The sequence below is a fragment of the Passer montanus genome, unplaced genomic scaffold (assembly GCF_014805655.1).
Source record: "Passer montanus isolate IOZ18808 unplaced genomic scaffold, ASM1480565v1 scaffold5, whole genome shotgun sequence".
Classification (NCBI taxonomy): domain Eukaryota; kingdom Metazoa; phylum Chordata; class Aves; order Passeriformes; family Passeridae; genus Passer; species Passer montanus.
Window position 1 is genome coordinate 6,102,131 of NW_024369929.1, and position 12,159 is coordinate 6,114,289.

At 42.9% G+C, this 12,159-nt stretch overlaps 1 protein-coding gene across 2 annotated transcripts in view; it reads left to right on the plus strand.

Annotated features, from left to right (window-relative positions):
• The first annotated feature begins 207 nt into the window (after window positions 1–207).
• The window catches only part of FAM214A (family with sequence similarity 214 member A), a 47,547-nt gene continuing 35,595 nt past the window's right edge, over window positions 208–12,159 (plus strand). The window contains exon 1 of one of the 2 annotated variants that reach the window (XM_039723352.1): window positions 208–340. In XM_039723352.1, the coding sequence (XP_039579286.1) occupies window positions 325–340 (16 nt within the window). In that variant the 5' untranslated portion in view covers window positions 208–324. Of the gene's footprint in view, window positions 341–11,916; window positions 12,056–12,159 lie in introns of those variants that run through there. The other variant, XM_039723353.1, reaches the window with a different exon arrangement.

Below are 12,159 nucleotides of genomic sequence, written 5' to 3' on the forward strand. Positions count from 1 at the left end.
GGCGCGGGCAGAGGCCGCCGGCGCGCAGCCTCCCCCGGCCGGCCGCCGCCCGCCGGCCGTGCCCGCTCCCGGTGACACCGCTGGCCCGGGCAGCCGCAGCCCGGCTCCGCGGCGCAGCACCTCGGCCCTGTCAGACCTCGCTGAGGCGGCGGGGAAGATGAAGCCGGAACGAGGTAAACGGCTTATCAGTGCATTTCTTTTTGGCGGGGCCGCCTCCCGCCGGCCGTGCCCGCTCCCGGTGACACCGCTGGCCCGGGCAGCCGCAGCCCGGCTCCGCGGCGCAGCACCTCGGCCCTGTCAGACCTCGCTGAGGCGGCGGGGAAGATGAAGCCGGAACGAGGTAAACGGCTTATCAGTGCATTTCTTTTTTGTTTGTTTTGTCTGTAGGGCTGGAAGAAGCCCGGTGGTTGGTTTCGTTGTTGTCGCTCTGTTTCCTTACCCCCCCTCCCCTGTCATTTTGGGCGGTGGGAAAGAATCCAGATACTCGGGAAATGCCAGCGGGAGTGGGGTGCGGAAGGTGCCCCCCGAAGGGGGTTCCAGCCCCATGTCCTGCCTGCCCTTCGGCTTTCCATTGTCTTGGCTGGATGGAAGAGACAAACGCCGTAGCGAAGTGCTTTTGCTGTGGGAATGCTGCAGTTCGCGTGTCAGACACGGCCGGCTCGTTAGCACAGTCCTGCAGTGCTGAGCCGAGAGTCGGTCAAAGGCAAATCGGGCATCGACAGACAAAGCCAGCAGATGTACGGAGATATCCAAATATAGCTGGAAAACACCCTGAAAATAACCATAACTTACATCTGTGTTGTTTTATAAACTGACAGTGCTTTTTTTCCCCCAGTTATAATGGAGGTATTTCATAACAAGCGTGGTGAAATAGAAATTTTTCACGATTATTTGGTTACATCTTGTTGGATTACTGACATCTGGTTTTACAGAAAAATCAAGACGGCAGTCTACGTATATGTTTATAACACTTGAGCTCTTTTGCCGTATAGCAACAGCTGCTGATGCCCCTAGAGTTGGAAATATGTCATGACTTCTATTTTGATCCACAGGAGCAGTGATTATTGATTCGTGTTAAAGCAAGATTTTTTTTTTGGAAGAAAATCTGAGAAGTGCTCATCGTAGTATTACGAATGTTAATTAAAAACAACAATCCATGTTTCCTACAGTTTAATTGTTCTATTGATTGTCTGGTTGCTTTTAGTTTAAAAACATGTTCTATTTCTGTTATAATCACTTTGGTGTTTGGAGAAACACTTTTCTATAGCCCAGATATTCGTATTATATAGCTCAGATACTCGTATTAAATGCTAACACTTACATGACATACACATCCTAATTAGGTTTGTTAATGACATGTTTGCTAATAGCGACACTGCATACATGACCACTCTTAGGTGGATTTCTTGTTTGTATGTGCTGCAAGGATTATATGGTGTGATGATAGCACAGATAGTACAGAAGCAATCATAAATTAATGGGGTTTAAGTACTATGGTTTTGAAATGGCCTTTCTCATTGCTTTCCTCCTTGTTTCTTAACTGCTTCAACCTTCACACTATCTACTGCAGTGAGGCTGGTTGTTTGTAGGATCTTTAGATTTTAATACCAGACACCGAAGTTTGAAAACTGTTTACTGTCAGGGTGAAATTATATTTCAAAATAGCCAGGTAAAACCCAAGTCAGTATTTGCAGCTTAAATACGTTCTGGTCTTGCAGTTCAACATCTACATGACCTTTGTGTATTCCTTTCTTTAATTTTTAGGCAGAAGGAGTTAGAACACTGCAAACATTTTCAGTTGCTGTATAATAAGTGATCAGATGCCTTTTTTAACCAGTCTGGTGTAGAGGGAACCCAGTTTGTACAGAAAGCAATTTATTAGGTTGCTGAGGTATTCTTTGTGGGTTTTTTTCCCTGTAAGCTGGGAGATAATAAATTGAGATTCTTATACAGTGTAAAGTGTTTACCACAAACTGGGCAAAATCCTTCAGAAGTTATGTTTTGAAATTCATCTAAGATAATTAACAAAAGTCTTGAAATAAATCATGGATCTTACCAAACGTGGGAGGGTATCTCCAGCCATTTTAGTGGATCCCTCCAGCTTAACTGTGTGCTAATACAGTAGAGCAATACCATGCACAAAGGGGGCTGTGAAAGTGCTGCCTAAATGCCACGTGCAGCCCGCAGAGACTCTTAGGAGGCACGAATCATGCAAATGTTTACATGTGCTGCTTTCTGCATAGCAGCTGTACCACAGGACACAAGCAGTCAAGTGTGCAGTCACCTGCTTCCAATCGTCGCAGATTAATAGCAAAGGGCAGAGGAGAAGCAGAGCACTCAGCTTGCCACAGGTTTCACTGCTCTACAGAGCCTCAAAGTCCTGAGATGACTGTAAGCTCACACCCCAAGTAAAGCAAAAAGAAGCAGATTTTAAACAGGTTTGCAATGTGTTGGCTTTTTTGTTGTTGTTGTTCTCGCAAATAATGATATCAGAATCAATTTGGAGCAGAGGGATGCAGTTCTTGTTAGAATTTAATTCAGCACTGCACTGAAGATTGTAATGCCCAGGCACATTGGGAGAGGTGTGATGTAGCCTTGGCTGAACTACCAGTAAGGTTCTTGTTATCCCCAGCAAAGATGGATGATGCAGGAGAAGAAAGAGAACTAAATGTACAGCTGTTTTTATCAGTGGGAAGTGCTACAGAATGTTTAAATTTAAGGAGGTGAGAGGGATGGACAGAAATGAAGAAAACATGGGAATTTGACCCTAAGGTACTTATCTATCTCTGTAGGAGGGAAGGTTGGAAAATTTGCAGCTATAGATATGTAATGTGTGAGAGCAGTACGGAGGGGATGGAATATGGAGCTCTGCATAGCAAACCTGCAGAGCAGTTTTGTGGGTGAGGGAGAGCAGGAAGAGAGCTTCAAAAGTGCAGGTAAAAATATGGACTTATTCCTTCAAAGGCACGGGGCATTCCCAGGAGGTATCTCATGAGCATCACTCAGGACACGGCCATCAGGTGGGGTTTGAGTGTGGGAGGACAGTGGCTGCTCTGAGCACATTCCCAGAACTGTCTGTCCTGGGTCTGGGGAACACAGTAACTCAAGTCCTGGGGCTGCTGCTCAGCTTTACCTTCCCTGTGCTGCTGTTCTTAAAGTGAACTGTTGAAGCATCTTGAAATACAGTGGTCATGGTTCCTCAGCTGAGGCTCCACTGGTGCCAGAGAGAGGAATTATTTATCTCCCTTTCTTACATACAGTGTTTTTGGAGTAACGTTTGAGTTTAGGGTTAGTTTTGGTTGTTTTCTGGGTTTTTTTTCTTTCTGCAGTAACAGCATATCAGGTTACCTGGCTTTGATCCATGATATCATCACGACATGGTTTCTGCAGTACAGCTGCCTAGTCAGCTGCTTCGTGCTGCATGTTTGGACGGCTGTTTCCTTTCTCGAGTACAGAGCTTTGCTCTTGCTTCTACTGAACTTCGTTCTAATGACTTCTGGTCGCTTCGGCAGTTTATTGAGTTTGGAAGAGAGAATAAGGCTTCATAGCAGAGTGCTTGCAAAGTTTTCCAGCTCAGCTTTGTTCATAAACTCTATAAACACACTGTTTCACCATCAGCATTAATGAAAACATTGCATAATGTCAGGGTGATAGCTTGCTGCCAAACTCAGAAGGCTTGTTATGTACTCTTAGAGTACACTTGGTGCACAACTGGAAAACATCTTGTGGTTTAGATGAATCTAGAGTATAGTCATATTTTACTGTGGAAATGTTACAAGACATCAAAAGTTTTGCTATAGTCTAAATAGCTGGGAGTTATTGCTCCTTCCTCCTCCCTCCCCCTCATTGCATGAATGATCAGTTAAAGGAGGAGGACAGGCTTGTTTGTCTCTAAATGCATGTTGGCTGGTTTTTATCACCTTATTCTAGTCTTTTCTTACTTTCTTATTGCCTTGCTTTGTTTATTCCTCTATGTGTGTTCTCTGTGTAGAGACTATTTTGTTTTCACTTACAAATGAAACAAAAAGCAGTCCTTTCTTACTTTCTGAAGCATTAATTCCCTCCTTGAGATTATCCTAATTTACAGAAATGACTTTCTGTCTACAAGAGAGGAACAAGCAGACTGAAGATTGCTTTTTGTCTTCTCCTTCCTTCTTTGCAAGTCAAACTTGGATATGTGCCTCAGGGTCTGTTTGTAGTAACTGGGTTAAGGAACTTCTCCACATTACTTGGTGGGTTGGTGTGGAAAGAGGTAACTCTTGGTTCAGCAAAAGTCTGTTTACTGCCTCCTGTGAGAAACATAGCTGAGGCATTTAGGGATCTATCTGTGGGGAAAGCTGGAGGAGAGATTAATGAACAGTTGATGGAATTTAGATTCTTAGGAGGAAGGATGAGGAGGCATGGGACTCGGGGGAAGTGAGCCGAACCAGTGTGTTCAGTTGTGGAGTTGGTTGTTAATTTAGGAGATGTGGGTAAGGCCCTTGTTTTTATAAGCATGAAATATGCCCTGTATTAACTGGGGAAGATGTTGTGGAAAGCTTTTCAGCAGAGATGATGTGCTACAGAGCATGCAGAGTAGGAAGTGAAAATATATATTGAAAAAGTGAGCTGTTTTAGTGTCCTATATTGAACCGTGATACAGACACTTTAATTTTGTAGTGTCTTCTCAGTGAAATGTCACAAAGCACTTAAACTTTTCCACGGCAGAATGATGCAGCCAGTCAACAAAGCAATAAACTGGAAATGAGCTGCTTCCTGCTGGCTGGGGCTGTCACTGCAAAGGCGTCCGGGCAATGCCCGGGGCTGGGTTGCCACAGGTAAGTGCAGGTTGGGTGCTGACGAGCTGGGCTGACGCCGTGCCTGCCCCAGGAAGCCCCCGGGCAAGCAGGGCACGTGTGCCCCGGGAGCCTGCTCCTCCTGCCTGCGATAAAACCTCCCGGCTGTCACATAAAACCTGCTTGTTCCCTCGGAAAGAAAGAGCACCTAAAACTGTTCAGGGTAAAAACGCCACCAACCCAAGCAAACTGACAGGGGCTGCACTCAGATTCCTTTATGGGGCATGGAGCCATCCAGCTCTCATCTTTGGGGAGAGCAGATTTGTCCTGATAACAGATAGTATATAGATACAGGATATGAGTGAACAGGAACAGAGCTCTTTTTAATTGAGGGTGGAGTCTAGATGCTTTCCATACAGTTCTGTTCTTGCACCTGAGAAATGGCAGTATCAACTCTCTTTTTATTAAATTTATACCTCAAACGTTTAACTTGGAAGAATTCTTAGCTTTTAGGTGTTTAACTTTCTGAAAATGTTTGGCACCAAAAAATTCCAAGTATATTTATTTGTAGAATGGAAAATCTCAGGTTTTAATTTGAAATGCCAGCTTAATTTTCTTACCTGTTCTGCAGTTTGTACCTAGATATTGGCAGCAAAGCAAGTCTTCCTGTTGTAAAACTATTTCTTGGGTTGGAAGGGTGCATTTATCATTGTTCAGCAGTGAGAGTTCTTCTCTCAGAGAGAACCATCCTGGTAACAACTTTTCTTTCTTTTTTTTTTTTTTTTGTAGTTTGCTTGGTGTTGTCCATATTAGCTGCCTTTAGCTGTTGCTAAAAGAGATGCTGCTGGAGTGGCATTTTGGTGGATATTTTGGGGATTGTGGGTATGCCAAGCCCATAGGCTTGGAATATATAAACTGACCCTTCTGACCATATTCTTTACTTGCTGCAGTGAGAAACTTTGGCATGTCAGTTCAGATCCCTGGGGTGAAACATATTAGGTTGGACTTTGCTGTTAAGGGCAGTGTTGACATTATCATTGGTTCTGAGGTCTGCCAGCTTCTAAATGTTTTTAAAAATAAGCTAACATTTATAAATACAGATTCTCATGAGAGACAAGAGTTTGCTGCCAAATGAAATTCTACTTATTAAAATTAGAAGTCTTCTGTGAAAACAGAGTAACTGATGAGAACAAACCAGCTATATGACATTTGTTAAATGAACTTGCTCTGTCTGCTTCACTGTTTATAAAATGTTTCTTTGGTATTTTCAGGGACTTCTACTAATAGCAGCCATTTACTGGTGGAGAAATAGCCATAACCTTTTATCTTTTCAGCAATGAGTTTAAGGTAATAGTCCAGCTATTCTTTTAGTCCATAAGGTCTTACAGTCTAACTGTAAATATAGTGGTAGTTATTGTCTCCATTCCAATGTAATACTGGTTAAAGTATGTGTTTTAGATTTTTTGAAAGTGTTTCACATCATTGTCTTGCAAGGAGGTGGTAAATTGTCCAGTCTTTGCAGATCATTTAAATGAAATGTTTAGACAGAAGCCAATTTTTAAGTTAAAATTGTTTTAGAAGAGCATGTACAATTGCATGGTTACCTTTGTACTACCCAGTACTAAAACTTCATGTATAAGTAGGCAATTAAGGATGAATGCAAATACAGAAGAGTGCCTCTTGGACCTGGGTAGGTAGCTGGACTTTGGAAGACTTCTCTTTCATTACCTATTCCTGTTTCTGCTGGTCTCGTGTAGGGTGGCATGACTGTAGCTACAAGCACATGGCTGAAGCCATGTGAGTTATTCTTGCTCTGCAATCAGAGCTGTACTGAGATTGGAAGAGATTTATTTTTTTTTTACAAAGGCTACTTGTAAACAGTATAATTGAGTTGTAAGTCATTAAAATTCTCCATCTTTTCTTAACAATTCAGAGTTAATCTGACCAAGTCAAAACCAGCTCACTTGTACTAATACATTTTCTTCTATGTTAAATGGGCCTGACTAGTTCTTTGGCTAGTGATTTTTCATGCTAGCTTTGGGACCAAAGCTGGTTCAAGTTGCTGTCTGGGATGGTATTACAACATCACATTGACTCAAAATGCAAAGATGTAATAAGGTAGTGTGTAAATGTTCTTGGGGATAATTTGGAGAGGGAGCTGTGCATGAGGCAGATTAACACACAGGGAAGGAAGCACTCTGCATACATGAAATACTAATGACATTTCACATCTGTGCTGATTGCACGAGTCCTTATAATGAATAATAGCAAATAAAACAGCCTCTCGGAGAAATCTCCTGAACAACTTTGTTTCTTCAGGAGCAGTAAGGGGAGTTCTTCCCCCCACCTATACACATTTATTTTGGTTTATTTCACATGGGCAGGCATGCATTCTCTCTCCGTGCAGGTGTGTAGTACCAGTTACTATGGGGCAGCTAAGCTTCCTCTTAGCAATGATCAGTGTGTTTCCCAAACCTATTGGCTTTTTCTAAGGAAGAAAAACAAGTTGGATTTTCTTCTGAGGCATAAAAAATGGAGAATATATCTGAAATAAGGAGACTGGTTGCACATGAGCAATGTCATCTGTTTTGCATTACACAAGTTAGTGATCTTTTTTCCATCAAGATCCCTGGGAACCAGGTTGTTAAGTAAGTCCATTTTGGATAGTGAACTACTTTAGGGAGTCTATGAGCAGGTGACTGCTTGTGCTAATTTAACCTCTTAATGGTGCTTGCTGTGTATGCAGGGATTCCTTTTGCCCACTAATGAGCCTTCAGGATTTCTAGGACATATTCACACTTCTCTGTGCTGTAACAAATCAAGCTTCTTTCTCAGGATGCTGTGCAAGTGTCATCTTGTTTTGTGTAATGGGGGCAAGAAGGGCAAAAAGAGACACAGAACTTCAGCAGAATTGAAGATGGCAAGTATTATTCCATATCCTCAGTACAGTCAGCACCACAATGGGAGGTGGTAGAGTGGCAGCTGGTTTCTTCTGAGGGACAAGGGAAGGAGAAGGAGAGGTGCAGGAAGAGCCTGCTTTTTTCTTTTAAGAGCAATGGGAAGCCCTTCTCCCCTGCCAGGTATTGTTCTCCTTGATTCCCTGCCAGGGCACCAGCCCAGCAACACAAGTGGAACAAACCGTGCCTCAAACTCACACTTCCAGGCAGGTCAGCAAGTTTGGGGGAAGGCTTTGTTTGCAGACTTGGGGGGGCAGAGAGGGTGTGTAAGAGCAGTATCTGAGTAAATGTCTATGATGGCTACTTGCCAGAACTTCTGTGTTAACAAAGAGTGAAGTTTTGATATGCTGAGCTGATGCTTTTTTTAATGTGCAGTTTTCTGTAAAGTCAAGAGTACTGGTGCATTTCCTTTGCATGTTGGATCTGAATCTTTAAACCTGAATCTTCAAGAATTCTGTTTAATTTTCTTTATTTTTTAAAATTTTCATTAAGTAGGTGAATTTGAGGGTAGGGGAGAAGAGAATAGTTGCATCAAAAAGGGAAGAACTTCAGTAACTATTACAGTGATGTGGAATAAAAGAGGAGGAGTTTTCTATCAGTAGGAATTGAACAGGGACAAAATTGTGAAGGTCAGCATGGACTGGGAGTGCAGTTAGGTCAAAGGGATTTGATACCAACACTCGTGCTGCTCAGAGGTAAACCCTTTTTTATCTGCTGTAAATGTCTTTAAAACTGAGCTTCAAGTATATTTTCTATGCAAGTTTTCTCACTTCAGTTGCCTTTTAGTGAAAAGTATGTCTTCGTTTTGTTTTAATCTGAGGGGGAAACAGCTTCTTCCTTTTGAAGCACATGCTATTTGAATCGCCAGAGGAATTTTGTTTACTGTGGGGAAACCATGAGAAACAAAGTATCTGGAGAGCTAGAATTGGAGGACAGGCCTTGAGTAATGGTTGCTACCGTAGCTGTACTAGCAGTAGTACTCAGGGTGTAACTGCCTACACCGTGCTGACACAAGCAAGGTGTGGAGGACTCCTCTCAGGAGTCTGCTGGGAAAAAGTGGAGGAGTAAAAGCAAACAGCTGGTTTATGCATGGGAAACAGGAGGAATAGTTGATAATAGTGGAAATGTCTGAAGATAAAGTTCAGTGTAAAGCTGCTAGAATGGACACCTGGCTCATCTTGCACCAAGCACTTAGGCCAGCCATGTTATTGTGCTGCCTCTGCATGTTTGCTACGAGAGCCTCGCTGAATTAACAGCTTTCTATGAGAAAGTATTTTGGATCCACTGGAGATGAAAGTTATGGTGCTTGATGTGCATTGTATGTTCTTTCATCCCATCCTCATGTTGAGAAGATGTATTGAACTTTTATAAATGTTTCAGGACACTTTTTGTAAGCTGGTGAAAGTAATTCTTGTGTAAGTTTCTAGTGTGAGCAGCTTTATGTTAGTCACTGATTTTTATTTTATTTGATTTTAATTTTTGTTTGGTTTAAAAATCATAGTGGGACCATTAGTATCTGATGCTTTCAGCTTCTCTAGGTGTACTGTGGACTGTATGTATCCTTTTTCACTCAAGAAATTTGAGTTTGAACCTGGGTAAAAGGAAAACTATACACAGAGTGTAAGTGGTATATCTAACCATCTCTTTAGCATGCATTGCAAGCATCAAGAACTGACCTCAGCTTTGTTCTGAGGAATTGAGCATCTGTACTGGGAGAAGGGGAATAAGGCTGCCTACATGAGAGCACTTGGTGGTTTTGTGTTCTGCAAATTAGTAACTCAATCCAAAATGTTAGTTTCAAGGAAGGGATGTGTTAGTAGAAGTGTATTTTTATTTTTAGCTTGTCTCCATGACTAGGCTGTGTAAACATAAGATGCTAAGTGGAGTCACTTAGGCTTTGCTCCTTAGGGGTCACATGCACACCTTGCTTCTCCTGCACAAAGCAGGGCTGGAACCTGAATTAGAGTATTTTTCTGACCTGCCTCATTACTAGACATCCTGTGCTTTGGCATGGCCCTTCAAAGGTTTTGTGTTTTTTATATTAATGTAGGGTTGATGAAAATTATGTCTATTGGCAAGTGCTTCTGAATTGTGTCTAATTCACTTGATACTGAGATGAACCATACTTGGCTCTGATTTTCTGCTTTATGGAATGTGTAGGGCTGCTTACTCCCAAAGTGTTGGAATAAAATGCATATGTATGAAGACCTCACCTTTTTTATTTTTAGAAGTGTTATTCTATTTGTGGCAGAAGTGGGTTAAAATACAGTCTGGTTATCTTGATTATTGCCTGTCATTTTGCACAGTGTTAGAACTGCAAGCATAGTAATAGTATTTGAAGTGCAGGTACTTCATGATTATGAAGTATGCAACCTTGGATGAAATCCTGTGTGTGCTACCATATTCTCATGTAAAGTATCTTGTGCCTCTGGAATTTGTGAGAGCATGAGAAATGAGTAATGTCCTTCAAGGTAGGTTTTGTTTTGGTAGAATTTCTAATATTTCAGTTTATAAATTTAGCATGTTATTAGGCCGGATGCATTCACTTCTGGGGTGTTCACCTACAGACAGGCACAGAGCTCAGCTTAGTGTACCTACAGCTGGTTTAGGGCTGTAAGCTTTAAAGCTGGAGTGTCAACAAGCTGTCCTACTTTTACTGTACTTGAAGAATATCTGGTGTGAAAAGGATCTTTGTGGTTGTGCTGCAGTAGCGCAGTGTGGGGAGACTGTTCAGGAGCAGTATGGTGGGTAGGTGTGCCCATCATCTAGAGACAGCTGCTCATCACTAAAACACGGTTAGCTGGCCTGTAAAAACAGCTGGTGGCTCCTCAGTGCTGTCTCTGCTGGCCCCGGTGGGAATTGACTCGGGTGTTGTTGCTCCTGCCTCTTGTTAGCAAAACTTCTAAACATACCATGTTTACTAATGTGATAAATATTCGTCTTACCCCTCCCATTCCTCCTGTAGTACTGAATAAGTGTTTTATAGAACATCATCTGAGAACTTTTCTCAAATGCTAGGTAGTTGCTTGCTTAAGAAAACCTGAAAATGCTTTTTCAGACAACTGTGTGAATGATGGTGTTTTTGTAGAAGTAAATGTTCCATGAAGGAAAAATACTTGGAAAGCAAACAGGTAAAATATACAGGAAGTCTGAATGTCAGTGACTAATGAAATGGTATGTTTTGCATCTAACTCTCTGTAAGGCACTATCTGTGTGTGAGATCTTTAAATGGGCCAACTGCTAAAAGGTATCTGACCTTCCTCAGATAAAATGTCTACTTAAAAATCTTGTATAGACTGTGTTTTCTTGCAACCACAGCTAAATTGTACTGGTATATAAAATGTGAGTGGGGAAAAGTAGTTTTGTGAAGTGGCATGTTTTCCATGCTCTTGAGTGGGTTAGTGAGTGGTACTGGATTTTGAATGTGGTTGTGTAGTCTAGTTTGATCCGGACTTTTCATAGTTGCATGGTATCTAATTACAGAACAAGGGTTTTAGTCTTGCTTTGTGATGTGGTTAGGCTGAGAGTGAGATAGGTTTTTTGCACTGATTATGTTAATATGGTACTGTCATCTGACTTCAATACTTGTAAATACGTCAGAACTGGATGAAATTGTTTAACGTAGCCAGTACATTGTTTAGACTATATCTAAAATAGTACATGCTGTTTTGAGACTACTCTCTTGAAACAACCTCATAAATTAGTCCTCAGAAGTGCCCATTGCAAATACTGAAGTGAGAGCTACAGCAGGGTCAGAGGGGTGAGGTGGCCGAGCCACTCCCGAGTGGGCTGAGCAGTGGAAAAAGAGCAGTGGGAAGCTGGTCGGTGCTGGCTGCCAGGAGGACGGGCTGGCGGCTTTTTCCGCTCCAGATGTAAATATTCATCACCTCACAGCCCGGGCTGGCTCTCCGGAGCGCTGCCGTGCGGGGACATTCCGAGTGCGGTGCCGGCCACAGACAGCCGGCAGCTGCTGTGGCTGGAGCGCGGAGCGCGGTGCCCGGAGCGGGGCAGCGGCCCTGCCATCCCCTGCAGGGCCCCGGCTCGGCGCTCGGGCAGGGCCCGGTGCCGGTGCGCCCCGCTCACCTGGCCCGGCTGGGCGGGCACCGGCCCGGACAGCGGCAAGGCGTGAGACAAGTTCAGGCTGTGTGACTCGGAGCAGTTGTTGGCGGTGTTTGTCTGAGAAAGGTGACTGGAAATCCACCGATGCTGAAGTGTAGCGAAGTTCGCCTCTCCGGCTGAGTCTGTAAACAGTTCCTTTAGAAACCCAAACCAGACATTCTTCCTTTCCTTCCGTGTGCTGAGCCTCTGAAACGCTTAATTTCTGTGAGTTGGGGGTTGGCTTTTCGTTTTCCTTTTTTAACGTTCCTTTAAAGGAAAGTAATGGACAGCCTAAAAATTAACTCGGTTAATTGAATGTGTTGTTAGGG